We start from the raw sequence: 25,856 nt of genomic DNA, 5'->3' as shown, positions 1-25,856 counted from the left end.
TCTAGAACAAGGGCTGTTTTATTTTCCCACAAATCTTTTTAATATAAAACAAAGATAAAACACATCTCAATTCTGCAATCTGTCAGCATGTCTTCTTCCTACAAGGTAGATACTACATAGCAAAAAGTCTTTAAGAACATTTGGTTGGGAAAAATTTTCTCAGGCTTCTCACGGAAGCCCAGGCATGGCCAACCACTAGAGCAGTCCTTGTCTTTTCAGATCCTCGTATGTCTTCTTGTTCACAACATTTCCACTGGAGTCTTCATATTCTTCCTGAAAAGGAAAGGCCGTTAGCTACACACTGCCAGAAACCAGCATTAATTTAACATAACTTTCTCAACCAGAGCTCCAAGAGGAATCCAAAGCTGTTTCTAGATATCTAGAGTGGCACCAGTCGTGGCTCACCCTTATCCCTTCATAGTCTTTCAAGAAATGCCTTGTGTTTGAGACAAGGAAGCCTGACAGGGAAAGCCTGACAAGGAAACCAAAACAGCAGTGTGAAATGGTGCCCAAGCCTGGGTTTCTGCCCTTGGGCCACTGCAGGAGTTGACAGCGAGGCCAGTCTTGTGTTTCAGGTCTACATTACAGCTGGAAGGGCTCTTGATGCAAGAAAACAAAACTGCAATACTGACATAGAATAAGAGACTACTGTCGGTCTGCACAGGACCAGGACGTTACTGCCACCCCTTCAATGTATGGTAGCCATCTCTGAGACCTGTCAAGACCAACAAGGACAGATTCCCACTCTGAAGAGAGGACCATCTCTGACTTGATGCTTTCCTCAGAGACCTAAGAGGTGACAGACTTCTTTAGAAATCCCCAGGGTAGCACAAGAGACGGGGTGCCCTTATTCACAACTGCCTCAGTGGGAGAAGTGCCTGATGACAAAGACTTAAAGCATACATGCCGACAGGCTCACACACGTGTAGACACTGTCATTACACTTGCTAAAACAGAAAACTCTCTAGCCTCTCCTGTCTGCGTAGTGAGGGAGCCGTCACTTGACGCCACACCTAACACGATCCACATTAACACCCACCTCGGTGTCAGGCTGCCATCGTTCTGAAGCCTTCTGCAGTTTCAGCTTGGCCCACACTGCAGGATGAGAGGTAAGCAGCCATTAGGCCCTCAGTCCCCTGGGTACAGTGTTACATCATTCTCACCGCCCCGCTCCCCACAGGCTCCCGACTGTCAGCCCCCCAAACAGAATTTTGATTTAGAACAACCTGTAGATAAAGCCCCTCTGATTGAGAAATTACCACAGTCTCACGTTGCTGTGAAAGAAAAACTGTCTTAGGACAGAGACCAGAAATCAGCATGGAGGTTCACTCCTATAACCTCAGCACTTGGGAGATAGAGGAAGAAGGATCTGGCAGTTTAAGGCTAGCCTTGGCTACATACTGAGATTGAAGGCAGTTTGTGCTAAATGAGCAACCCTGGCTCAAAAACCAAACAAACGGTAAAAAGAAAGCTCTCTCAAAAGAAGCAGTTTGTACAAGAGTCTAGCGAAACTGTGGGATAAAATAAAAAGGATCATAGCTGAGAAGGCTTCTTAATACATGTCCTGGTTAGGGCTTTATTTTGTTTTTTAAGACGGTCTCTCTATACAGTCCTGGCTGTTCTTGTGCTCGGGTTGGCTTGGAACTCAGAGATCCTGCCTCTGCCACCTGAGATTGGGGAGTACTGGAGTGTGACTTAAGCTCAGCTTTGTCCTGGTTAGTTGTATCTGGGAAGAAGGAACTTCAATATGCCCCCATCATATTGTCTGTACTGCATTGTCTCGATTAGTGATTGACATGGGGTGCCTCCACTCACTGGGGGTGCTGCCACTCCCGGGCAAGATGTCTTGCAAGTTGTAAGAAAGCAGGCTGAGCAAACTGTGGCGAGCAAGCCTCTGATGGGTGTTCCTCCACGTCAGCTGCCCTGATTTCTGCCCTGAGTTCCTACCCTGACTTCCCTCAGTGACACACTGTGACCTCAAAGTGTAAGCCAGACAAACCCTCTCCTTCCCGGGTTGTTTTTGGTCATGTTTATCCTAGTAAGGAAGCAAACTAAACTATAAGCCACACTAGTACCCACACTGCCTTAAAACACAGCCAACAAATGCTGCCATGTTGCTTTCGTGTGCGTGCGTGCGTGCGTGCATGCATGCATGCATGTATGGGCTATGCATACATGTGTGCATCTCTGAATACTCATAATCGCCCATGATGACCTGAGTTTGATTCCCACAACACATGACGGAAGGGGATCCACACATGCATGACCATGCACACATGTGAGCACATACAAACAGTTGCACACAGTAAAGAAATGTAAGAAAAAATGTTTTTCAAGACAGGGAGGGCTTCTCTGTGTAGCCTTGGCTGTCCTGGAATTCACTCTGTAGACCAGGCAGGCCTGGAACTCAGATCTGCCTGCCTCTACCTGCTGTGTGCTAGAATTAAAGGTGCATTCCATCATCACCACCTGGCTCAGAAAAAACGTTTTTAAGCATTTGAAATGTAGATTTACGGGCTGGAGAGATGGCTCAGCAGTTAAGAGCACCCGACTGCTCTTCCAGAGGTCATGAGTTCAATTCCCAGCAACCACATGGTGGCTCACAACCATCTGTAAAGAGATCCGATGCCCTCTTCTGGTGTATTTGAAGACAGCTATGGTGTACTTATATATAATAAATGAATAAATCTTTAAAAAAAAAAAAAATGTAGATTTACAATTCATGCTATTACCTTGACTTAATTTCCTATCAACAAAGCAAAAAGGCAAAAATAAATCAGGAAGTTAATCAGGCCAGGTGTGGTGGCTCAGACCTATACATAGGAGTTTGAGGCAGGAGGATCATGACCAGTTCAAAGTGAGTTTCAGGGCAGTCTGGGCTACAAAGTCAGATCCTATCCCCCAAACAGGGTTCCAGGGGTGGGTCGGAAGGCAGAGCCCTACCACTTAGGCATGGAGACCAGAGCCTAGATTTCATTCTAGTGCCTGCATAGAGGCCAAGTGTGAGGCAGAAATGTCTCTGCCCGGGGTTGGAGATTTAGCTCAGTGGTAGAGCGCTTGCCTAGCAAGCACAAGGCCCTGGGTTCGGTCCCCAGCTCTGGGGGGAAAAAAAAAAGGTGGAGAAAAGGCTGGAGAGACGGCTCAGTGGTTAAGAGCACTGACTGCGGGGGTTGGGGATTTAGCTCAGTGGTAGAGCGCTTGCCTAGCAACCACAAGGCCCTGGGTTCGGTCCCCAGCTCCGAAAAAAAGAAAGAAAAAAAAAAAAAAAAAAAAAAAAAAAAAAAAAAAAAAAAAAGCACTGACTGCTCTTCCAGAGGTCCTGAGTTCAATTCCCAGCAACCACAACCACATGGTGGCTCACAACCATCTGTAATGGGATCTGATGCCCTCTTCTGGTGTGTCTGAAGACAGCTACAGTGTACTTATATATAATAATTAAAAAAAAAAAAAAAAAAAAAAGCACTGGCTGTTCTTCCAGAGGACCCAGGGTCCCCGAGCACCCACATGATGGTTCCTAAGTGCCCGTAACTCTAGTACCAGGGGATCTGATGCGCTCTTCTGCTCCATAGGATCCTGTATATACATGAGGCACAGAAACTCACATAAGTAGTGCACCACACATACTATATATTTTTTAAAATCAAATAATAATAATAAAACAGAGAGCCAGGTGGTGGTGGCACATACACATGCATGCATCCGCATACAATAACAGCACTCAGGAGGCAAAGGGTGGATTTGAAGAGATCTCTGAATTTGAGGCCAGCCTTGTCTACAGAGAGAGTTCCAGGACAGTGAAGCTACACTGTGACACCCTGTCTAAAGCAAAGCAAAGCAAAACAAAATAAAATCCATCAATAAATAAAACAAACCGTCTGGCTGGCATGAAGTGAAACAACAGCGAGAAGGATGAGGAGAGCAGGGGTGCAGGAGTCTGCAGTAAAGTACTGGGAGCAGAGGCTGCCAGGCAAGGCGAAGTGCCTAGCACGCATTCCCCCTGGCCCTCCCTCCAGCGAGCACTTCGCTGCTGTCCTCCTTTTTTTTTTTTTTTTTTTTTTTTTTTTGGTTCTTTTTTTTTGGAGCTGGGGACCAAACCCAGGGCCTTGCGCTTCCTAAGTAAGCGCTCTACCACTGAGCTAAATCCCCAGCCCCTGCTGTCCTCCTCTTATCTGCAGCTACCTGAGGAATATGAGTAGGGAGCCCGTTCTATTTTCTTCTTCTGGATCAGTGGTTCTTAACACATTAAAGTCAATTCAGAAGAGTAAACATAAAACCTACACTCAGAATGCTCCAGAGAGGAAAGTTCACAGACTCAGGCTAAAAGCCCTGTCTAACCTCAGCTAAGATTCTTTTCAAGGGAGATATAATCAGTACTGTTGACTGCTCACTCCCTTAAAAAATGCAGTAATTATATGTGTGCCTTAGCCATATAATTCTATAGCCACAGTCTCTGCTCTTGGGCCTGGAGAGGGCAGGGTACTAGGACAGCTATAAGAATGGCTATCTTGGGGGGAGGGGGATGTTTGCCCGGAAACCGGGAAAGGGAATAACACTTGAAATGTATATAAGAAATACTCAAGTTAATAATAATAAAAAAAAAAAAAAAAAAAAAAAAAAAGAATGGCTATCTTGTCTGGAAAGGGAACCAATGGAAAGCTTACTTACAGGAGACAGCATCTTCAATCTGTGTCACATTTGCAAAGTGGGCAGTGTTTGGGATGCCCAAACACCTCATGCCATGAGCATGACGCCATTCCTGGAGGGAAGGAAAGGGACGTGTGAAACAGGGATGGCTGAGACAGCACCCACTTCATCCCACCACAGACCCTACCCCAGGGAAGGCAGCACTCCTGCTGGGGGTATGTCTACACAGCTGACCAGGACTGACACAGGCCGACACTGCTAAGTGGCACTGCACTGTCTCAGGTGTACAAACTTCGGGTTCTAGAGTTAGTGGTATCAGGGCAGTACACCCAAGACTCATCACTCGGTGCTAGAGAGAAGCTGGTACAACCCAGAAGGCCCTGCGGGGCCGTGAGGGCAGGCTGGTATTTCTGGAGGTTCAGAAGCAAACTGCTGAACAGGTATCTGAAGGATGGAGAGGCCGGGAGAGTGTGATGAAACGACAACTTCAGCTCTTACAATGAAAGTCACCATAGGTCTTATCCTGGACACCAACCCACCCTTCTAAGATAAACCCAGAGTCCACTGGGGGACACAGAGAAAAGGACCCAGAGCAGCTAGGAACACATCTGAGAGGGAGCTCACAAAACTTGCCATGCTTATCTAGTATAGGATGTCTTTTCCATTATGTAACTGTCCTCCAAAAATGAAGGGCAGAATGCAGCAAGGGCGAGCCCACTGATGAGGTATTTCTCAGACACGACTCGTGTCAAGAACAGGTTGGTAAATACCAAGCCTTAGTTTACTCTTTCTGCAAAGAAGCAAGGGCCCATTTAAAACTTGAAAAAACCAAAACTTGCCCAGCCCCCTTTATAGCAATGTAGAGAAATGACCAAAAGGCCAGACATGATCCAAGATGCTGCAGAAAAAATGAGAGAGAACGGAACAAGAATGAGTGTGGGAAAGCCAAAGCCGAGTTCCACAGCAGAGTGGTGGCTGCTCCAGAGAGCAGTCAAGGCTCAGGGCTAGCCCGACCCACAGCCACAGCATGGGCCTTGGATTGCTTTCAGCTCTGGTGGCAGTGGCCCTCAGGCTGCTGCCAGCCCCGCTCTAAAGTGTTGTGTTTGCTCAATTCCCAGGAGAACGGCTGTGACTTACAGCGAAGTGCCGCTGGAAGGCCTTCGGCCCTCGGTAAGTGTAGTTCCCGCAGATCTCACAGTTGTAGTTGATGTTCAGGCCGTGGAGCTTGTACAGCCAGTAGGGGATGGGCTAAAGGAGACCAAGCGACTGCGTTAGTTTCCCAAGCCCTTGTGCCTTCCACAGTGGGAGGGGATGGAGGAGACCCGAGAGTCTTACTTTGCCGTCCCAGCCCAGAGGCAGGTTTTTGGGGTTGTAAATGATTTCATTCTCTTCGTCCTCACTTTCGCTCTCGCTGATCTGCTCTTCTTCCTCCTCCTCCCGCTCCTCACCTGTCCTGGCTTGCTTGCGCTGTACATTTTCATGAGTGAGCTGTCGCTGTTCCTAGGTGAGGCATAGAGAAAAAGCAAAACAAAGACAGATCACATCAGTACAGGACATGAAGGGACAGTTCCTCTAACTCTTGCTGCCCTTCACTTCCAAAAGGAAGGTTTTGGTTGTAAAATAAGGCTAAGTTGGCTTGGCAAGATGATTCAGTTGATGACCTGAGTTGAAGCCTCAGAACCCATGTAAAAGCCACCCTCCTTGCAACCTCAGCACTCCTACAGCACCACAGGAGACAGAGACAGAGAACTGTCTGGAAGGTCATGGGCATACTAGCCTGCAGCATCACGTGCAGCAGAAACAGGGAGATAGCACTTCAAACCAAGCAGGAAGGTATGAAGGGCACTTCCTGAGACCCTACAAGAGGAGACTGTCCATAGCCATCTTCGTACTGGCCCTCCTCTAGCCTTGCCAGGTTTCAGTCTCAACATGGGGCAAACTGTTGTGCCACAGTAAGTCACGTCTGAAGCACCGCTGAGTCACCTCTGGCTTGCCTTTTGAGTGCCTACTTCTTGGGTCACCCCCTGGTTTATGCTGAAGCTCAGCAAAGAGCTGCATTACTCTAGATCGGGCTGAACGAGGAGACAGGCAGGGTCTACTGTCTATGTCTGACCTTATGAGAATTGGGCAGCCTTGGGAATATCACCTAACGATACAACAGGAGTCCAAAAGAAGGGCCAAGGACTTCAAGAGAACCATACTTTGAGGTGAACTAAGTTACTGCCCACCCCACTTCCTTATGTGAACTTAAAAAAAAAAAAAAAATCCGGGGCTGGGGATTTAGCTCAGTGGTAGAGCGCTTACCTAGGAAGCGCAAGGCCCTGGGTTCGGTCCCCAGCTCCGAAAAAAAGAACCCAAAAAAAAAAAAAAAAAAAAAAAAAAAAATCCTTCCTATGCACGGCTCTAGAAGATCGCACTTACCCCAAGAATCTCCACATATTCATAGATCTGGGCTTCCAGGAAAGCAATGTCTTTGTTCCTCTCAGTGTCTCTGAGAACAAGAACAAGCTGTATCAATTAAGGGTTCTTTGTATCGAAAGCTTTATTCCCTGTCAGGAACACGGTCTCTGTGACAGAATTACACAATCTCAAGCATGTGAGCAGGCCACACGAGGCAGCCTCCCTGCTCAAATCCTGAGGGCAGTTCTTAGAAGCTAGGGAGTCTCATCTTGACTTTGTGTGTACAGTGAATGGCCTGTGAGACCACTTCAACTGTATGGCACCACTGTGATTTACAAAGGAATGCAATATATAAGAAGCCCTGAAAGCAAGTAACGATACAAAGTCCTAATTCCGCTGCTTTGCAACTGCAAGGAAGGTCACATTTAGCAACTTTCCCAAGTCCTTGCAAAAATCAGATTAACAACCACTTTCCAGGATTGGTATAACATATTAGGGAGAAAAAAAAAAAAAGGCCAAATCAAAAAACAATACCCTGTATACATATGCAGCTCATAAATATACCCAGCTGTCACTAATAAAATTAAAGTATTAAAAAAATCTATTTTGAGACAAAGTCTAACTCAGGGAGCCCTTAAAACATTGCTCCTAGATCAGTGCCTTATCCAGTCATCACTGGAGCAGCTTTCTCCCAGCAGATAGGAACAGACACAGAGCCTACAGCAGACACTCTGTGGAGAGAGGGTCTAAATGGGAGGTCTCTAACAAATCCCTCCCCTGAGCTCAGGGAAGAAGAGCAGGGAGGTAAGAGACAGAGGAGAGAGGCCAGCAGGAGAGCACGGGCTCTCCACATCGACAAAGGGAGACATAAGAGTTCAGAGACTGAAGCACAGAGCCTACACGGGGCTGCACTAGGTCCTCTGTGTATATATTATGGCTTTTAGCTCAAGTGTTTTTATGGGACTCCTGACTGTGACTAGGATGGATCTTTGAGTCTTCTGGCTGCCCCTGAGACTTTTCCTTCTGTTGGGTTGCCATGCCTAACTTTGATATGATAGTTTTTTCTTCACCTTATCATATTTTATTTTGTCACGTTTGGCTGTTCTCTCTTAAAAGCCTATTCTTTCCTAATAACAGATAGAAAGGGAGTGGAACTGAAGGGAAGGAGAGGGGAGGAGAGGGAAGGGGGAGGAACGAGAAGGGATAGAAGGAGGGCAAACTATAATCAGGATAAATTGTAGGAGACAATAATCTACCTTCAATAAAAGAAAAAAATCTACTTTCAAAAAAATAAATAAATAAAAGAAAGAAAGAAAGAAAGAAAGAAAGAAAAAAAAAAGAAAAAGAAAAATTGTGCGATCCTTAGCTGGGTTTAATGGTGCTCTTCCTTAATCCCAGCACTGGGGAGACAGAGGCAACTGGATGTCTGTGAGTTTGAAGCCAGACTGGTCTACATAGTGAGTTCTAGTACAGCCAGAGCTACACAGTGAGACCCTGTTTCAAAAAAAAAAAAAAAAAAAAAAAAAAAGGAAAACCAACCAACCAACCAACCAGGCCTGGTGGCACATGCCTGCAAGAGCAACCTTCTGAGACAGAGATGCCATGGGGGAAGCTGAAGGTCGTGCCCAGATACGAGCAAGTTTGAGGCCAATCCGAGTTATGGGAGAGCCTGACTTAGAGGGGAAAAGCAAAGCAAAAGGAGAAGTAGAAAGCAGGCTCCATAGGACAGAAATGTAAAAACCAGAGTGGAGATGTGAACCAGCTACTCACCTCTTTGTGCCCTTTGACTTGGGATTTTTGGCAAACAGAGAGGTGTCGAGCGACTCCAAGGACTTTCCTTTGGTGCTGAAGAGTCTCTGAGCTCGTTCTTCTAGGGTCCTAAGGAGGTAAGAGGTACATACTACACAGATGGTCTTTTTTCTTTTTAAAAGAAACTCATTATTAAGGACCAGGCTGGTCTCGGACTCACACACAGACACTTGCCTGCCCTCTCAGTGCTGGGGTTAAAGGCATTCACCATCATACACTGTACAAAATGATTTTTGCAGTGTGTGTTAATCAAACAACAAAATCACAGCCTCTTAGAGGATCATCCAAACACACAGCCAGTAGGGTTTTTGATAGCAAAACCAGGTTCTTACCCACCACACTTCAGGCCTAAAGCCAACAGTGCAGATTTCAATCTGTCCAGACCCAGGGATGCCAACTCCTAGAAAGAGAAATCGGTTACAACACAACATGACTAGCTTTTTCCCCAGGCAGGACTACATTCTACAGTCAGCCTCCTACCTTTCAGTCCCCAAAGACTGACTACTGCCATGTCCAGAGTCAGCCACCATGGGAAGGGAGTGTTCAGTGGCTCTCCATAGGGAGGCCACTCATAGAAGTATTTTTTGCAGAGACAGGAACTGAACTCGGAACCTCACACATGCTAGGCAAGTACCCCACCAACTGAACACTTGTCTCTAGCTCCTTGCTTTGTTTTAGAATAACTGATTTTGGGTTTGAGACAGATCTTACTCTAAAGCTAGCCTCAAACTCACAGCAATTCTCTTGCCTCAGTCTCCCTCTAACTTTCTAAACCCTATGACATCATATCATAGGTCTCTGAAATTTAAGTCTTCAGAGATGTTAAAAGATTTTTTTCCTTCTGATTTTTCCATATCCCTTGTACATGCCTGTCCTTAGGAAATGGCATTGCAACAAGTCTAAGACACTGAATAGAGGAGAGCAAGTAGTCCCTCTGAAGGACGGCCAGGGCTAGTGAAATGGCTCATCAAGAAAAAAAATGCCCGCTGTCACATGATGACCTGAGTTTGATCCCCAGAATTCACCTGGTGGAAGGAAAGAAACAACTCCCACAACTTATCGTCTCTATATGCATCTGTGGCACATATGCAAGGGCATACACCTACAGTGATTTACAGCCGCCGCCGCCACCACCACCAAGAGAAAGAAAACTAGTTAAGCAAGAGCAGTACCCTGTAGTGCCATGAAACATACCTCCCAGGAGGAGAATGCGGAGAGATCAAGATGGGCTCCCGCGTGAGTCAGGGCACTGCTTGTCTCTTTCTGGCAGGAAGAGGAAGTTTATTCAGAACCAGGTTAATAAGAAGAATGAAGGTAAGGAAGCCGTCCAACTTCCCAGGACTGGCTGATCCCTTTTTTTAATCACATTTACAAACAATGATCAATTCATAGAAATGGAGGAAAAAAAATCAGACAGTTTAGTTTTCTTCCTGAAAGTTCAAATTTATCAACAGAAGTAAAAATATATAGACTCAGGCTGGAGAGATGGCTCAGTGGTTAAGAGCACTGACTGCTCTTCCAGAGGTCCTGAGTTCGGTTCCCAGCAACCACATGGTGACTCACAACCATCTGTAATGGGATCTGATGCCCTCTTCTGGTGTGTCTGAGGACAGCAACAGTGTACTCACATACATAAATTAAATAAATAATTCTTAAAAACAAACAAACAGGGGGTTGGGGATTTGGCTCAGTGGTAGAGCGCTTGCCTAGCAAGCGCAAGGTCCTGGGTTCGGTCCCCAGCTCCAAAAAAAAAAAAGGAAAAAAAAAAAAGGAAAAAAAAAAAAAAGAATAAAATCACCTTGCTTCTACAAAACAAACAAACAAACAAACATAGATTCTAATCATACAAACTGATCAGATTTTGGTCAGCAGAAGTCAGGATACAGTTGTTAAAAATCCTGGGCCCAGGGGTTGAGGATTTAGCTCAGTGGTAGAGCACTTGCCTAGCAAGCACAAGGCCTTGGGTTCGGTCCCCAGCTCCGAAAAAAAAAAAAAAAAATAATCCTGGGCCCAGACAATGTCTAGTGAGACCAGACAAATCTTGTTCTAAGTGTACAAAGAATGCCTGGTCTCAGGGTGACCTGATACTGAGAGACTGACAGTCAACCTCCTGAAGCAGATTCAAGATTAAAATAATTAGTTTGCTTCCCTGGCATGAACCCCACTGAAGCTCACCGGCCATCCAGGGAAGGTGCCATTATCCCACTTCTTCTCAAAGTCGGTCTGAATCTTCCCAAAGAGCTCGTTCTGATCCTGAAGGGGCTTCACTCTATCTGTGTAATCCTGTAGGTACTCCAGCAGCATCTCCAGGTATCTGCAGAGAACCATGCAATGGTGAAACCATCACAGCACAGAAACAACTCTACCTGTGACATACTGCTATGCTCCCAAAACTATACTTAATTTCTAATAATAGTGGGTAAGATAACACTTGAAGCATTCGTGTGTGTGTGTGTGTGTGTGTGTGTGTGTGTGTGTGTGTGTTGTACTTGTAGGATTAGTACTGAAGGCCTTATGGCGGCTAGGAAAGTGCTCTGTACCTGAGCCATATTCCTAGCCCACTACAAATTCTTAAACGAGTTTGTCAAATACTAGGTCTTAATTAACGCACTGAAGAAAGTCAGGCAATCAGAACATGAGAAGGAGCAAGGTTGGGGAACACGAATGAGAAATGTGGCCAAGTCGACAGTACTTTCTGCTTAATGCCAGATGCAAGCACATCACATCGCATGAAAACTTCCCCATTGAACTCTAAGACCTCAGAGGTCCCCAAACAGACATCTTTCTAAATCACACAAAATTAAGGAAGGCATGTGTTAACCACAGATGTTCTCATAAATACCTCTGTCTATAAGCTGAACATCCCCATGTTTATGTTGAGACAGAGTCTCATTACATATCCCCGACTGGCTTGGAACTCACTATGTAGACCAGCTGAATTCAGTGACCCGCCTACTCTTTTCTCTTGTAGTGCTAGGGTTAAAGGCTTGTACCACCATGACAACATCACAAGTATTTCTAAAACATAATACTCAACATCCTTATCTTCTGATAAACCCAAGAGTCATTCATGTACAGCATTCAGACAACAAAAGCCACAACTTTGACTTTAAATCCTTCCATGGAATTCTAACTAAATTCAGAAAGGGCCTGGAAACTGAGTGCCTACCTTTTATACTCTGCATTCTTTCTTTCTTTCGGAATGTCAAATAACTGATCGAAGATGGACAGGTATGTGATGTAATCCAGCTTCTGAAAAGAGGAAACACATGACAGTCAGGGTATAAGGCAGCTCAACTTCAAAGCGTCAGGTCAAGGGCTGGAAAGAGGGCTTGGTGGATAAAAGTGCTTGCCGCCAAGCGTAAAGACCTGAGTTCTAGTTCAGAGACACACACTGTGGAAGGAGAGGACTAACTCCCTCAAGATATTCCATGACCTCCACATTTGAAGGCTGCTACACAAATAATTTTGTTTTTTTTTTTGGTTCTTTTTTTTCGGAGCTGGGGACCGAACCCAGGGCCTTGCGCTTCCTAGGTAAGCGCTCTACCACTGAGCTAAATCCCCAGCCCCGTTTTGTTTTTAAATCAAGGTCAAAACTGAGTGTTCTCTGACCAAGTATCAAGGCTTGGCTCATGTTGTGGCTTTCCTTTCTGCCTTTCAATCCTAAGGCTGCTGATTCCACGGAAGTGAGGACAAGATCGCTGAACATGACACCAACTCTACAAGACCAAGTCAACAAACATTTATCCAAATAAGACCTGGGCTGGATACTCAGGGTGGGCCAGGATCCTGCCTAAAGATTTTGCCATTCTAAAATAAAGTCTTGAAAGGTGGCGGTGTTAATCCACGCAGCCACTCACTGGGCATCTCTGAGCCACACTGGAGGCACAGTAGAGGACAAGGTACTTCTTGCAGAGTTTCAAGGTTAGGAGCTGAGCTTGGGGACATTTTTTTCTTCTCTTGAAACAAGGTCTCATAGAGACCCTTCTGCCTCTGACACCTGAGTGCTTTGGTTAAAAAAGTGCCACCATGTGCCACATCTATATAAACTTACTATTAAACTTCCTGGTGACCTGAGACTGTCATTTAAACCTTGCCACTAAACAAAAACCAAATAAACACCTCCTTCTCTGACAGGTCAGGTACCTCCCATCTCACATATGTCACACCGAGCACCTAACACATGAGCACTGGAGGGATTTTAGGGTTTAGAAGTGTGCCAGGCGTGGTGGCACACAGTTAGTCCCAGCACTCAGAAGGCAGAGGCAGGCAGAACTCTGTTCATTTCAAAGCCAGACTATACAGGGAGTTCCAGGACAGTCAGGGCTATACAGAGAAACCCTGTCTCAGAAAACAAACAAGCAAACAAAGAAACAAGGTGTTTCTCTTTGTGCAGTGAGATGGGTCTGTGAATCAAGTGCCTACAGTGTAAACATGAGAACCTAAACACAGATCCTCAGCCCCCAGGTAACACCTCTCTCTACATGGTAGTACATATCCAGAACACCCAAGTTGGAGAGGCAGAGATCCTGGGGGATGACTAGCCAGCAGTATAGCTGAAAGGATGGACTCCAGGCCTATTTAGGGATCCTGTCTTAAAAATAAGGTAGCAGGACTGGAGAGACGGCTCGGTGGTTAAGAGCACTGACTGCTCTTCCAGAGGTCCTGAGTTCAAATCCCAGCAACCACATGGTGGCTCACAACCATCTGTAATAAGATCTGATGCCTTTTTCAGGTGTGTCTGAAGACAGCTACAATATACTTATATATAATAAATAATAAATCTTTAAACAAAAAACAAAAACCCTGTTTCAAAAAACCAAGACCCAAAAAGAACAACAAAGGTACAGAGAAATTAAGAAAGACACCGAATGTTGACATCTGGCACACTCTCCCAGGAGCACCCCTACCCCCCAGATAGTTTATTTTATTTTATTTGGGGAGGGGGCAGTCAAACCATGTGTTTGTTAGTGCCTGTTATGTGCTAAATATTGTTCAGGGTACTTGGGACCCAGTAGAGAATAAAACAAGGAGCCCTGCCCTCATGGAGCATAGTCTATCACCTGACACTGCTGTGACCTTGGGCAAGTCATTGCACCCCTTTGCCCAGTACAGAGTTGGGTGTAGCACAGATGCTGACCAGGACAGCGCCCTGACCCACCACCCCAGACTGCAGAGAGGGTGCAGGTTGATCTTTAATAATCAAGTACACTAGGGAGAAGGGAGGGGAAGTAAGCTATATGAGGAGCTGCTGCTGCTGCTGCTGCTGCTGCTGCTGCTGCTGCTGCTGCTGCTGCTGCTTCTTGGTGGCGGCCTTGTTGGCCAGGTCCTTGGGCTTCTCTGTAGCTGCCTGTGCTGTCTCCTTTGCTTTCTCTTTGGCCTCTTTCGTTGTCTCAACAAGTGTTTTGGAAGGGGCTTTACCTTGTAGCTTGGGCAGGATATATTCAAAGCCCTCCATTGTCTTGGTAACATTTCTTTTGAAACAGGCAAGAAAAATTCCTGGAAAGCTCTGGAGATGCCAAATAAGCTAGAAAAGACCCAGGCTTCCGGACAGATGCCGGTCCAGCTGCTACTGTCAGAGTTCACACAGTAAACACATCATTCCTTCACCACCATTAGCTGGGCATGGTTGATGTTCTGGGTGAAGGTGATTATGAGCTGATTCTGTGGGTCCAGATTAAAGTCCTCCAGGACATACACTGAGTGAGTGACATTGGCAGGAAACAATTACTCTGCTCAACGTGGCATCCTGTTGGTCTTGGTCAGGAGTCTCCAGGACAGAAGCTTCTGGTCAGGGGTTACCTCCTGGTACACTAAGTCTTCAGTTAAGACACTTGGTCCCATGAACTTCAGAGCACATTCTGGCCCAAAAAAAACTCATACCGTCCCGACCCGGGTGGGCGCAGCACCCATGCAGCATCAGGATGAAGAGTCCAGAGGTAGGGGGGCAGGTGGCTAGGCGCATGACCACCAGGTTCACAGCTCAATCACTGTGACACTGTGTCCAGGTCCCTACCACTGCCCTGAGGGGCTATAGGACTGCCCAGATAGTCTATTTTTACCAAAGTATTGTTGTTAATGAATAAATTAATAAATAAAATAATGGGCTTCCTATATTAACAGCAACGTTAAGACCCGGACTTTCATTATAAATAGTGTTTATTCCAAGAAACAGTCATCTACTTAATATTTACACGAGTTACTTTACTTGGGGGACACTCTACCTGCTTTAATTAGGTGTTTTGACTTAGTCCCAGAATGAGACTTTCTCTCCACTCTCCAGGCCTTACCTCAGATGCCTTCAGGTTAATGTACTTGAGGTAGCAGTCATGGAGATCAAGGTAGCGACCATATCCCTCTTCATCTGTAAACTCCACCAAGTCTGAAGGAATCACACACGTCAATGATTCGGATGTTACAGGCTACTTTCTTCACCTTGTTCTTTCAAATGCACTACCTTTTAGAAGTTCTATGAGGTAGCCTGTCCCTCAAATGTCCTCTCTGCTCTCATCAAGTGACAGAGGTAGGTTTCCACTTTGAGCTTAGAGAGCACAAAAGAGCATTCTGTGCAAGATCATCAGAGTGTCCACAGAGCCTAGAAACCAATCTGAAAACTCCGCTACAATCCCTGAGGCCCTAAGGGCTGGGGGTTAAAGAGGGTTTCAGATGGCTTAAACCGGCCTTAGACTCCTGAGCTGCCTGCTTCTACCTATGGGCTGGGATTACAGGCATGCGCCATCACGCTGGTTTACAAAGCCAGGAACTGAACTCACATATACTCAGAAATAGTCTACCAAGTGAGCTAAGTCTCTGGGCACAAATCTAAGCCACCTAATCCTGTCCTTTGCTTCAAAATTGGCACTCAGAAGGCTGAGGCAGCTACATCACTAGTTCAAGGCCAGTATGGCAACAAGACCAGACTGGTCTATACAGTCAGTTCCAGAAGAGCTTGGGCTATGTAGAGACCTTGTCTCAACAAAAGAAACAAACAAACAAACAGAGTTCAAGGCCAATATGAAATACATAGTGAAACCCTGTCAAAAAAAGAAAGAAAGAGAGAAAGAAAGAAAGGAAGGAAGGAAGATAGACAGACAGACAGACCGACCGGCTAGATGGCTCTCAGGCTTGAGGTCAAACCCCAAACTCAGGTAAAAGGAGAAGAGAATGACTTCATAAAGTTGTCCTCTGACCCTACACACATGCCTTTGTATACCTGTCTGTACACATATACAATTAAACAAACAAATAGGGCTGGAGAGATGGCTCAGCGGTTAAGAGCACTGACTGTTCTTCCAGAGGTCCTGAGTTCAATTCCCAGCAACCACATGGTGGCTAACAACCATCTGTAATGGGATCTGAAATCTTCTTCTGGTGTGTCTGAAGATAGCCACAGTGTACTCACTCTACAGTGTACTCACATACATAAAATAAATAAAAAAAAATCTTAAAAAAAAACCCAAACAAACAAATAAGCAAAAACCAAATTAGCTAGGATTAGTAGCACATATGTTTAATCCTAGCACTTGGGAGGCAGAGATGGGTGGATCACTGTTGAGTCTGAGGCCGGCCTGGTCCACACAGAGTTTCAGGATAGCCAGGACTTCAAGTAGAGATCCCATCTTTTTCTTTTTTTCAAGATTTATTTATTTTTATTTTTATGAGTAAACTGTAGCTGTCTTCAAACATACCAGAAAGGCATTGGAGTTCATTACAGATGGTTGTGAGCCACCATGTGATTGCTGGGAATTGAACTCAGGACCTCTGGAAGAGCAATTAGTGCTCTTAACCGCTGAGCCATCTTTCTAGCTCTGAGATTCTCATCTTTAAAAAAGAAAGGAAGAGAGGGTGGAGGAGAGGGGAAGAGAGGAGAGGAGAGAGAAAGGAAACTAGGCAGAGGTGGTGCAAACCTTTAATGCCTTTATCTAGCACTCGGAAGGTATAAGCAGACCATTTCTGAATTGGAAGCCAGCCTGGTTTGTAGAGTGAGTTCCAGGGCTAGAGAGAAACTTTGTCTCAAGATAAACAAAATAATGGGGCTAGAGACATAGCTCAGCGGTTAGGAGCAATGACTGCTCTTCATTAGGACCTGAGATGAATTCTTAGCATCCACATGGCAGTTCACAACTGTCTGTAACTCTGAGATCTGATGCCCTTAAACATACATACATGTAGGCAAAACACCAATGCAGATATAAATAAATGAATAAATAAATATCAACAAAAAAGATATTAACTCACCATACAATTAAAAAAGAAAGTCTGGCCTTTATTTAATCCAGAGAACTGTCTGACTCCTGAGGGCTGAGATTAAATTTATACTCATCACAATCAGCCTTTATTTATGTTTTTAGAGACAGGCTCTTGGGTTCAGCAGTTAGGAACACTGGCTGCTCTTGCAGAGGTCCTGAGTTTGAATCCTAATCCCTACACGATAGCTAGCCATTTGTAACTATAGTAGGAGTAGATCCTTCCCCTGGCTTCTTTAGGCCATCACACACACGCGTGGTATATAGACATACATGCAGGCAAAACAGCCATACAGACAAAATTTAAAAAGAGGTTAAGAAAAAAAACATAGGTCGTAGCTATATAGCTCAGAACGGATTTGGATTCCCTAGAAAGAAACATCAAGCCATTACTTACTTTGTGCCTCTTCACTTGGATTCTCTCGAGCTTTCAGGAGCTCCTCGAATTCCACCGACATTGGCACACAGATCTGGTGGGAGAGAAAAGCTCAGGTGGGTCTGGCAATGTCTCAGGCTTGTAGTACAGGGCTGGACTGCTTTTTTTCACTGATTGGTTAATCTACAAGATTTAGTGTGAAACTATTCATCTACTGGGCTTCTTTTAAATCCAAACATACAGTCTTTACCATCAGTTTATAAAACACTCTTAAAACATCAATTTGTGGAGTTTCCTATTTGGTTGTCCATGTACATCTAGATACTGTATTAAAAAAAAAACCGTTCAACAAATTTGTTCTATTTCTTTAAATCTACCAAACATAAAATACAAATAAAATGTTTGACAGGTTTTTTTTTATATACATATTGTCTCAAATGTCAGGAATTTTTTCTTTAAAAGCCTGAACTATATCTCATCATAAGCACACATATTTACAGTATATACATATGCATATTATACTTGCAAGTCTTTAAGGCTGGGCTTCTAATGCTCGCTTTGACCTTAAGTGTACAGAGGAGCTCACTACTTAGTGTTCTCAGCTTCCCTTGCTTTATAACTGGGCAGACGTCTGATTCCTTGCCACAAATACAGCATCCTAAGGAAGGACTGCCTTGGAGGAGGTAGTCCACAAGAGATATTTTACACGAGTTCTGAAGGTGCACTGAACTCTGGGAATGAGCACAGTACAATTGTGTTGGTAGATTTCAAGCCAGAGCTAGGAGCACATTGTATTGGGTGGGAGAAATTCTTAAGAGAGATAAAAAGGAAAAAGTAAGTTTGGGTAGGGGGAAAGCTACTATGAGGGAGACAAAATTGGAACTAAACCAATAAAGAACTCTGGTGCAAAGGTCACCCGATCTCTCACTGGACAGAAAGAAATAGGCTCTAGTGCTTCCTGTGTTCTCTTACTGCAGAGGAACACCAGGAAGGATGTCGCCTAACTGTGCTCACTGCAGTGAAGTGGCACGTTCTTTCTTGGACAGACATCTATATGGCATGCCACCATTTTCCTCGCATCTTTCCTTTTTTTAAGGATAGGTCTTGGGAAACTACTTTGGGAGCCTCACCTCATTTGGGTGCTTCCGATGAAATTCCTTTATCTGCTTCAGTCTGTTATAGAATTCAGCAAACTCATTGGGTCCTGAAATAGCATTGAGCTCCTCCTTTCGTAATCTGCAAGATATCAGCAAATTCAAAGTGCATAAAGCACAAAGGCCATCATTTCACCATGGCTCCCCTGAAGCACTGTTAGAAGGGATGTGACTGTCACTTACCCATCCTTATCATCATACAAATCCCTCAGGTTCCCACTGACCTCCATGTATCTCTGAAACGCAAACACAAAGCCATCAGAATGGAGCAAATTTGTACAATGGGGCTAGGTAAACAACAAAGGGAGTCTTGGCAAGACCCAAGGAAACCTCACGGGATACAAAGTCTTGAAAGTTCCACCACTTTTACAACACAGCCCGAACCCAGAGTAGTCGCCCACACTTTTGAGAGGCAGAGAGAGGATATCTGACTAAGAACCCAGGGGCAGGAATCACGCTGAGCCTCCAAACCTTCCCTGCCAGCACTTTTCCCGCCCAGCCAGACCCAAAGGGAAGCAGACAGCGGGGCACTCACATCTTGCATGGCCCTAGTGCGGTGATCGGAATTGATCTGGTCCCGGAGCTGCAGAAAGGCAAACGGTAACACATACGTTGTTACTCTGAGTTCAGGAGTTGGAAAGGCCACCCGAAGGATGAGCTTATTGGTTTAGGTCTCAGGGGCTGAAGCAGAAGGGCTGCTGGGCCCTCGGAAGACGTTAAGGAGGCCAGAGCGCCCAGACAGCTTAGGAGGAAGATGAAGATGGGGCGCAGGGAGGGTCTGAGACCAAATAAAACGCCGAGAGCTCCGCTGAGGGCCGAGGCCCTCCTACTGATGCGACCCCGACCACTGTTCACTCACCGTGGACTTCTTAGTGAGCATTTCTTTGGCCATAACATCCATAAGCCGTTCTTTCTCCTCATGATAGCGCCGTTGCTGCTCTAAAATTGTCTCCATTTTCTCTTGGCCGCGGTACTTCAATTCAGACCGCTAACACTGCCGGAAACACTGCCTGCCGCCTTGCACGCCCGTGTCTCTGAGCGCAGTATCCGGCTGCACCAAAGTTCCGCGTGTCCCGGAAGTGGCTTGGGGGACTCAAGAAAAAATGAACACCACAAAGAGAGCAAGTCGATGCTACCGGCGACAGTAGCTACACTGCCCCCTGCTGGCTGGAGGTCTGAAAACGCGATGCTTCAGCGATGAAAGATGTCTCTAGGTTGCCTGCAAGAATCCTGCAGGCTGAGGGTGAGAGACAGCTGGCTTGCCTGAGGCTTGCTGCAGACAGCTGGGCCGGCTGGGACACACTAACATTTGAACCGATAAACTGAAGGATACAGACAGGAAAGGGGACCTGGAAGCTCCAGTTTTCAGTGTGTGACCTCTGGTGATGTTTTCCCCTTGTCTGGACTTTAGTATGTCTGTCAGTAAAATGCAGATGGTGGTGATTTTGTTCTTAACAAAAGTCATACTTACTCATACTAAAACACAACCTTTGTTTATTAGCAGAGGAGTCTTTAAGAAAAATGTAGTACACTCAAGCAATGGTAGGCTTGCTATTTGATACAGGTTGGCTTCTGATTCTCTGTAATTCTTAATTTTTCTGCTTTTCGCAGAAACTTGCTGGAATTACAGGTCTGAGCCACCATACCCGGCCACTGTATGGCTTAGAAAATGAAATCTAGGCTGACTTTCTTTGACAGAGGAGGAAGAGGAGGAGGCAGAGGCAGGAAGATCTCTGAGTTCTAGGCCAGTCTGATCTACATAGTGAGTTCCAGGACAGCCAGGGCGACATAAAGACCCGGTCTCAGGAAATAAACACAAACAAACAAACAAACAAACAAACAAACAAACAAACAAACAGAATAGGGACAAAGCGTGAATTGGTATAGAGTGCCTGTCTAGCATGTATTGGGAAAAACAGCTTTAGAGCAAGGTCGAGTGGCTCACACCCGTGATCCAGACTTAGGGGACTGAGGTAAGAGGAAAATAAGTTCAAGTTCAGCCTGAGCTATGTGATAAGACCCTATCTCAAAACAACATATACACGCATGCACGCACGCACAGATACACGCATGGACACATACGCGTGTGAAATCCAAGGTACAGGTTTCAACATCAACACAAGAAAAGGGACTCTACTACATGCCTACTCTAGGCAGAGAAATGAAAACATTGTCCATATGCTCCTGTTATTCATAATTCACCAAAACTGCATGTAACCCAAGAGTCCATTAATTGGGATTGGAGATATGGCTCGGCAGTTAAGAGCATTCGCTGCTCTTCCGGAGGATCTGAATCCAGTTCCCAGCACGCGAGTCAGGTGGCTAACAACCACTTGCATCTCCAGGTCCAAGGAATGACTGGGCACCCTGGTACACATGCCATCCACTCTTACATACATACACACCTAATTCATGGGTGAATGGATAAACGTGTTATCAGAGGACACTGTTCAGCAGTGAGGGAACGCTCTAAGGAACCATGAAAGCATCATACTCCATAGAGACAGAAGGGGCTGGTATAACGCTTCAGTGGCTATCTTCCAGAACACCCAGGTTTGGTTCCCAGCACTCGCATGTCACCTTACAACGATCCATGACTCCAGTTCCAGGGGACCCGTTGCCTTCTCCTGACCTCCATGGGCATCAAGCATCACATGGTGCACCATACATACACACAGGTAAAACACGCGTACACATAAAAATAAATCTTTAAGAAAAAACAAAATAAAGAGTGCATAAAACATTTAAGATGGGGCTGGAGAGATAGCTCAGTGGTTAAGAGCACTGACTGCTCTTCCAGAGGTCCTGAGTTCAATTCCCAGCAACCACATGGTGACTCACAACTATCTGTAAAGAGATCTGATGCCCTCTTCTGGTGTATCTGAAGACAACTACAGTGTACTTATATATAATAAATGAATAAACAACAACAACAAAAAACATTTAAGATGAAAGAAAGAAGGCACAGGGTGGACACGACTGTCCACTTGAGTGCCTCAGGCAAGAAGTTAAGTCTGAGACCAGCCAGAACAGCATATAGAGACTCCATCGAAAAGGATCGAAAACAATCAAAAAGTGTTTGTTCAGGCTGGAGAGATGGTTCAGCGGTTAAGAGCACGGACTGCTCTTCCAAAGACCCTAAGTTCAATTCCCAACAACCACATGTAACGACTGTAACGGGATCCGATGCCCTCTTCTGGTGTGTCTGAAGACAGTGACAGTATACTCATACACATAAAGTAATAAATCTTTTTAAAAAAAATCATGGCTTTCAGTGGTTGCACTAAAAGAAAACAAAGTGTTTGTTCAGACAAAATGCTGGGACAGGCAAATCCATGGAAAGGAAGGGAGTAGTTGTTTGTGATAAGACTCAGGCTCTTGCTTCCTCTTGTTCTCTCTCGCTCTTACCCTCTTCCCCCTTTGTCCCCTTTCTCCCTAATCCCTTCCCCTCTTCTTTCCACTTACTCATGTTCAGCCTCCGCTTTACTCTACTCTTTTCCTCTTCTATTTTTCTACTTCTCTCTTTCTCCCCTACTACCCTCTTAACTCCCCTCCCCATGCCTTCAATACACTCTATTCTATTTTTAAAAAAAAGAAGAAGAGGGGTTGGGGATTTAGCTCAGTGGTAGAGCGCTTGCCTAGGAAGCGCAAGGCCCTGGGTTCGGTCCCCAGCTCAGAAAAAAAAGAACCAAAAAAAAAAAAAAAAAAGAAGAAGAGACTCAGAATGTGCAGAAGGAACCCTTCCGGAGGTGGCAAGAGTTGTGCAATTCTGTCAACTTTGCACTTAAAATGAATGACCTGGTGGCATATAAATTATAACCCCAATAAGTCTCCTGTTTAGAAAGAATTGGGGACCTGGAGAGATTGACGAACACTGGTTGCTCTTCCATGGGGAAGCGGGTCTATTCCCCCCAACCATATGGCAGCTAAGAACTGATGCCCTCTGATGCCAGTTCTGATGCCCTCTTATGGCCTCCATGAGTACTTCATGCATGTCGTGTGCATCTGTACACCCAGGCAAAATAACTATACATGTAAAATAAAAATAAATCAGCCAGCAAAGACCAAGGCTAAGTGAGACCTCAAAAAAAAAAAAAAAAAAAAAAAAAAGAAAGAAAGAAAGAAAGAAGTGGGCTGGAGAGATGGCTCAGCGGTTAAGAGAACCCGACTGCTCTTCCAGAGGTCCTGAGTTCAATTCCCAGCAACCACATGGTGGCTCACAACCATCTGTAAAGAGATCCGATGCCTTCTTCTGGTGTATCTGAAGACAGCTACAGTGTACTTATATATAATAAATGAATAAAAAAAAAGAAATAAAGAAAAAGGGGCTGGAGAGAAGGCTCAGCAGTTAAGAGCACTGGCTGCTTTTCTAGAGGTCGTGAGTTCAATTCCCCAGGAACTACATGATGGCTTACAACCATCTGTAATGGGATCTGATGCTCTGGTCTTGTGTGTCTGAAGACAGATATGCTGTACTCATATACATTACATAAAGAAATAAAAATTGGGCTGGAGAGATGGCTCAGTGGTTAAGAGCACTGACTGCTCTTCCAGAGGTCATGAGTTCAATTCCCAGCAACCACATGGTGGCTCACAACCATCTGTAATGAGATCTGGTGCCCTCTTCTGGCCTGCAGTCACATATGCAGGCAGAATGCTGTACATAAAATAAATAAATCTTTAAAAAAAAATAAAAATTATTAAAAGGGATAAAAAAAAAAAAAGACTGGAATTGCTACTGTCCACTCAATAAGCTGGGCATCCCAGCACAACCCTGTAACCCTGGCGCCAAAGCTGGCAAATAGGAGGATAACTGGGGCTTGCTGGTTTCTAATCTAGCTAAGAAAACATAATCTCCAGGAGAGATACTACCTCAAAGGAATAAGAGGAGAGAGAGTGCAACTGATGCCCAATGCTGATTTCTGTGTGTACATGTGAACACACCATGTACACATCCACAGAGACACTCACACGCACATCTCAAACAAAAAATAAGCAGATAAGCCTTGGTGATCTGGCATAGAAAGACAACTGTTCCGTTTCATTTTGTTACTTGAGTTAAAGTGTGTCTGTGTGTGTAGGTGCCAAGGCCAGGGCCTTAAAAGGTGCTCTATCACTAAAACAATTCTCCAACCCCTTAACATTTTTTATACTCAAGATACAGTATCTTGGGCTGGAGAGATGGCTCAGCAGCTAACAGCACTGACTGCTCTTCCAGAGGTCCTGAGTTCAATTCCCAGCAACCACATGGTGGCTCATGATCATCTGCAACAGTATTTGGCACCCTCTTCTGGTGTGTTCAAAGACAGTTACAGTGTACTCATACATTAAATAATTCTAAAGAAAAAAAAAGATACAGCATCTTTTCTCCTTTTTCTTTCCTGTACATGTGGTTTTTTTTTCTTTTTCCTGTTTCTTTTTTTCTTTTTCCCTTTTCTTTTCCTATTCACTATGCAGCCAAAGATGTTCCTTCATTCCTGCCTCGCCTCAAGTGCTAGCATTATAGGCATGTGCCAAGCTTATACAAACTAACACGTTTTTCTGAATAATTTTATATTGAGATAAACGAACCCCTCCCTCCGAGGTGAGCAGATTTAAACCATGCTATTCTCCCTCAGCCTCAGGTCTGAAGCCTCCCTTGTAGCTAACTGCTATTCTGTGCTCACTCTGCACTGGGCTTTCCAATCAGTCACCAAGGCTCCCCCCGCCCCCTTCCCTTCTGGCTGCTACTGTCTCATGATCTCCTGGCCCGATGCATGAGTGTTCTGATCAGCCTGCTCATTTTACCCTGCTAATCCATTATTCAGACACGGCTAGAATGATCTTTCTCACACTGACCCTTCAATGCCCCCGCTTCCACATTTCCAAGGGCTGCTCACCAGCAGGGTGAGGTCTGTTTACATTGGCATCTGACTTTTGACCACCCCAGCTCTGCCTTCCATTTTAGTAGCTTGGCACTTCCTCCATGAAAAATTACTTGTGCTTCCCCAAACGAGCCTATGCTTTTAGGTCCCTGGGCCTTTCCCCAGTTATCTTCGAGGCTTGTAGCAAAAGTTGGGAGTGCAGGAAGCTGGGAAGGCAAGGGCATAAGAGGCAGGTCCGTGGTTGGTGGGAGAAACAGAAAATGTAAACCTACAAACGTTTTATGTTGGGTGTTCATAAAAATGTAGGGCAGTCGCTGAGATGGTTCTGCTGCAGGGTGCTTACCGTCATCTTCCTACCTGAGTTTTGAGTCGTCCTCCCCTCCCCCCAGCCCCACATGGTGGAGAGAACTGACTCCCATAGTTGTCCTCTGACCTCTCCACTTTTGCTTGGCAAACAAGGCCAGCATGAGCTACAGAATGAGCTCCAGGACAGCCAGGGCTACACAGAGAAACCATCTCAAACAATCAAACAAAAAAACCCACTACCACACACGCGCGCGCGCGCGCGCACACCACACATACACACACGCCAACTTTTTTTTTTTTTTTTTTTTGAGTGTGCTGGTTGGCTCACACCTTTCTGGAGGCTGAGGCAGGAGGATCAGCCTGGACTATACAATTAGACCCTACTCCTCACCCAGTAAAGGCCAGAGGTTGCCAGTATCTGGGTCTTCAGGTGATTGTCATTGCGAGCTTGGGCAGATGACTCCAGGAGTCTACCCCTCTGAGAAGGCGGGCCCAGGGTTGAGGGTGATTTCGGGAGGTACTACACTTTCACTGTTTCCTCTTGGAGTCCCTCACCCCTCCACCCCTGCGGTCTCCGCCTCCAGAGACTGCCTCAGCCACCCAGGCGCATACCTGCCGCCACAGTCCAACCGCAGAGCCAGCGGTCAGGCTTGGGCGTCCAGCAGGGGAGTGCTCCGCCCCATCGCCCCACTTCAGGGGACAGCCCTCCGGCTCACTCCCGCCCCCGCCAGTGAATCACGAGAGGCGGGGCCATGACCCATTCATGCTGGGAATCGGATCCAGATGTTCCCGCGGCGCGTGCAGCTGCATCCTTGCCTTTTTTGGCAAAAAAACGTGCGGCCCTGAGCGGATCCTGAGCCGCCCCCACTAATCCTTGGGAAGAGGGGGAAGGGGGTTGAGGGTCTGGGTCCAACTGGGGATCAGAACTCGGTGTTTCTATGTCGTGTTGAGGCAGGGCTGTTGGGGGTAGGGGAAGATCTGTACCAGACCAAGAAACCCACTGCCACTTGGCTCGGTCTGGCACCTCTCCCAATCCCTCCCTCGCTTACAGAAGAGC

At 45.6% G+C, this 25,856-nt stretch overlaps 1 protein-coding gene across 3 annotated transcripts; it reads right to left on the bottom strand.

Moving 5' to 3' along the window:
* On the bottom strand, positions 1–25,498 carry Sf3a3 (splicing factor 3a, subunit 3). Of its 3 annotated transcripts, none has more exons than XM_063287750.1 (18): positions 25,412–25,498; positions 19,489–19,721; positions 19,165–19,212; positions 18,813–18,865; positions 18,606–18,711; positions 17,497–17,569; positions 15,144–15,235; positions 12,023–12,105; positions 11,029–11,167; positions 10,048–10,116; positions 9,186–9,253; positions 8,815–8,922; positions 7,066–7,135; positions 5,980–6,144; positions 5,782–5,892; positions 4,666–4,756; positions 1,040–1,095; positions 1–273 (listed from the first exon to the last, which is right to left on the bottom strand). In XM_063287750.1, exons 2-18 carry the CDS (start codon positions 19,582–19,584, stop codon positions 196–198), a joined length of 1,506 nt encoding a protein of 501 aa, XP_063143820.1. In that variant the 5' UTR covers positions 19,585–19,721; positions 25,412–25,498; the 3' UTR covers positions 1–195. The 3 variants fall into 3 exon arrangements, with proteins under 3 accessions (XP_063143820.1, XP_063143819.1, NP_001020869.1); XM_063287749.1 differs by having other exon boundaries at positions 19,489–20,045; positions 25,412–25,465; NM_001025698.1 differs by lacking the exon at positions 25,412–25,498 and having other exon boundaries at positions 17–273; positions 19,489–19,647.
* Between the last annotated feature and the right edge of the window lie 358 nt (positions 25,499–25,856).

Source organism: Rattus norvegicus, chromosome 5 (assembly GCF_036323735.1).
Source record: "Rattus norvegicus strain BN/NHsdMcwi chromosome 5, GRCr8, whole genome shotgun sequence".
NCBI classification, from domain to species: domain Eukaryota; kingdom Metazoa; phylum Chordata; class Mammalia; order Rodentia; family Muridae; genus Rattus; species Rattus norvegicus.
The sequence above is the reverse complement of the archived record's forward strand: the minus strand, read 5'-3'. Positions and strand labels throughout refer to the sequence as shown.

Coding starts and splice junctions, on each gene's coding strand:
- Sf3a3 (XM_063287750.1), bottom strand. CDS start 19,584: ATGGAGACAATTTTAGAGCAGCAACGGCGCTATCATGAGGAGAAAGAA. Junction 7,136..8,814: donor AAGTCAAAGGGCACAAAGAG/GTGAGTAGCTGG, acceptor TCTTGTTCTCAG/AGACACTGAGAGGAACAAAG. Junction 4,757..5,781: donor CCTTCCAGCGGCACTTCGCT/GTAAGTCACAGC, acceptor CCTTCCCTCCAG/GAATGGCGTCATGCTCATGG.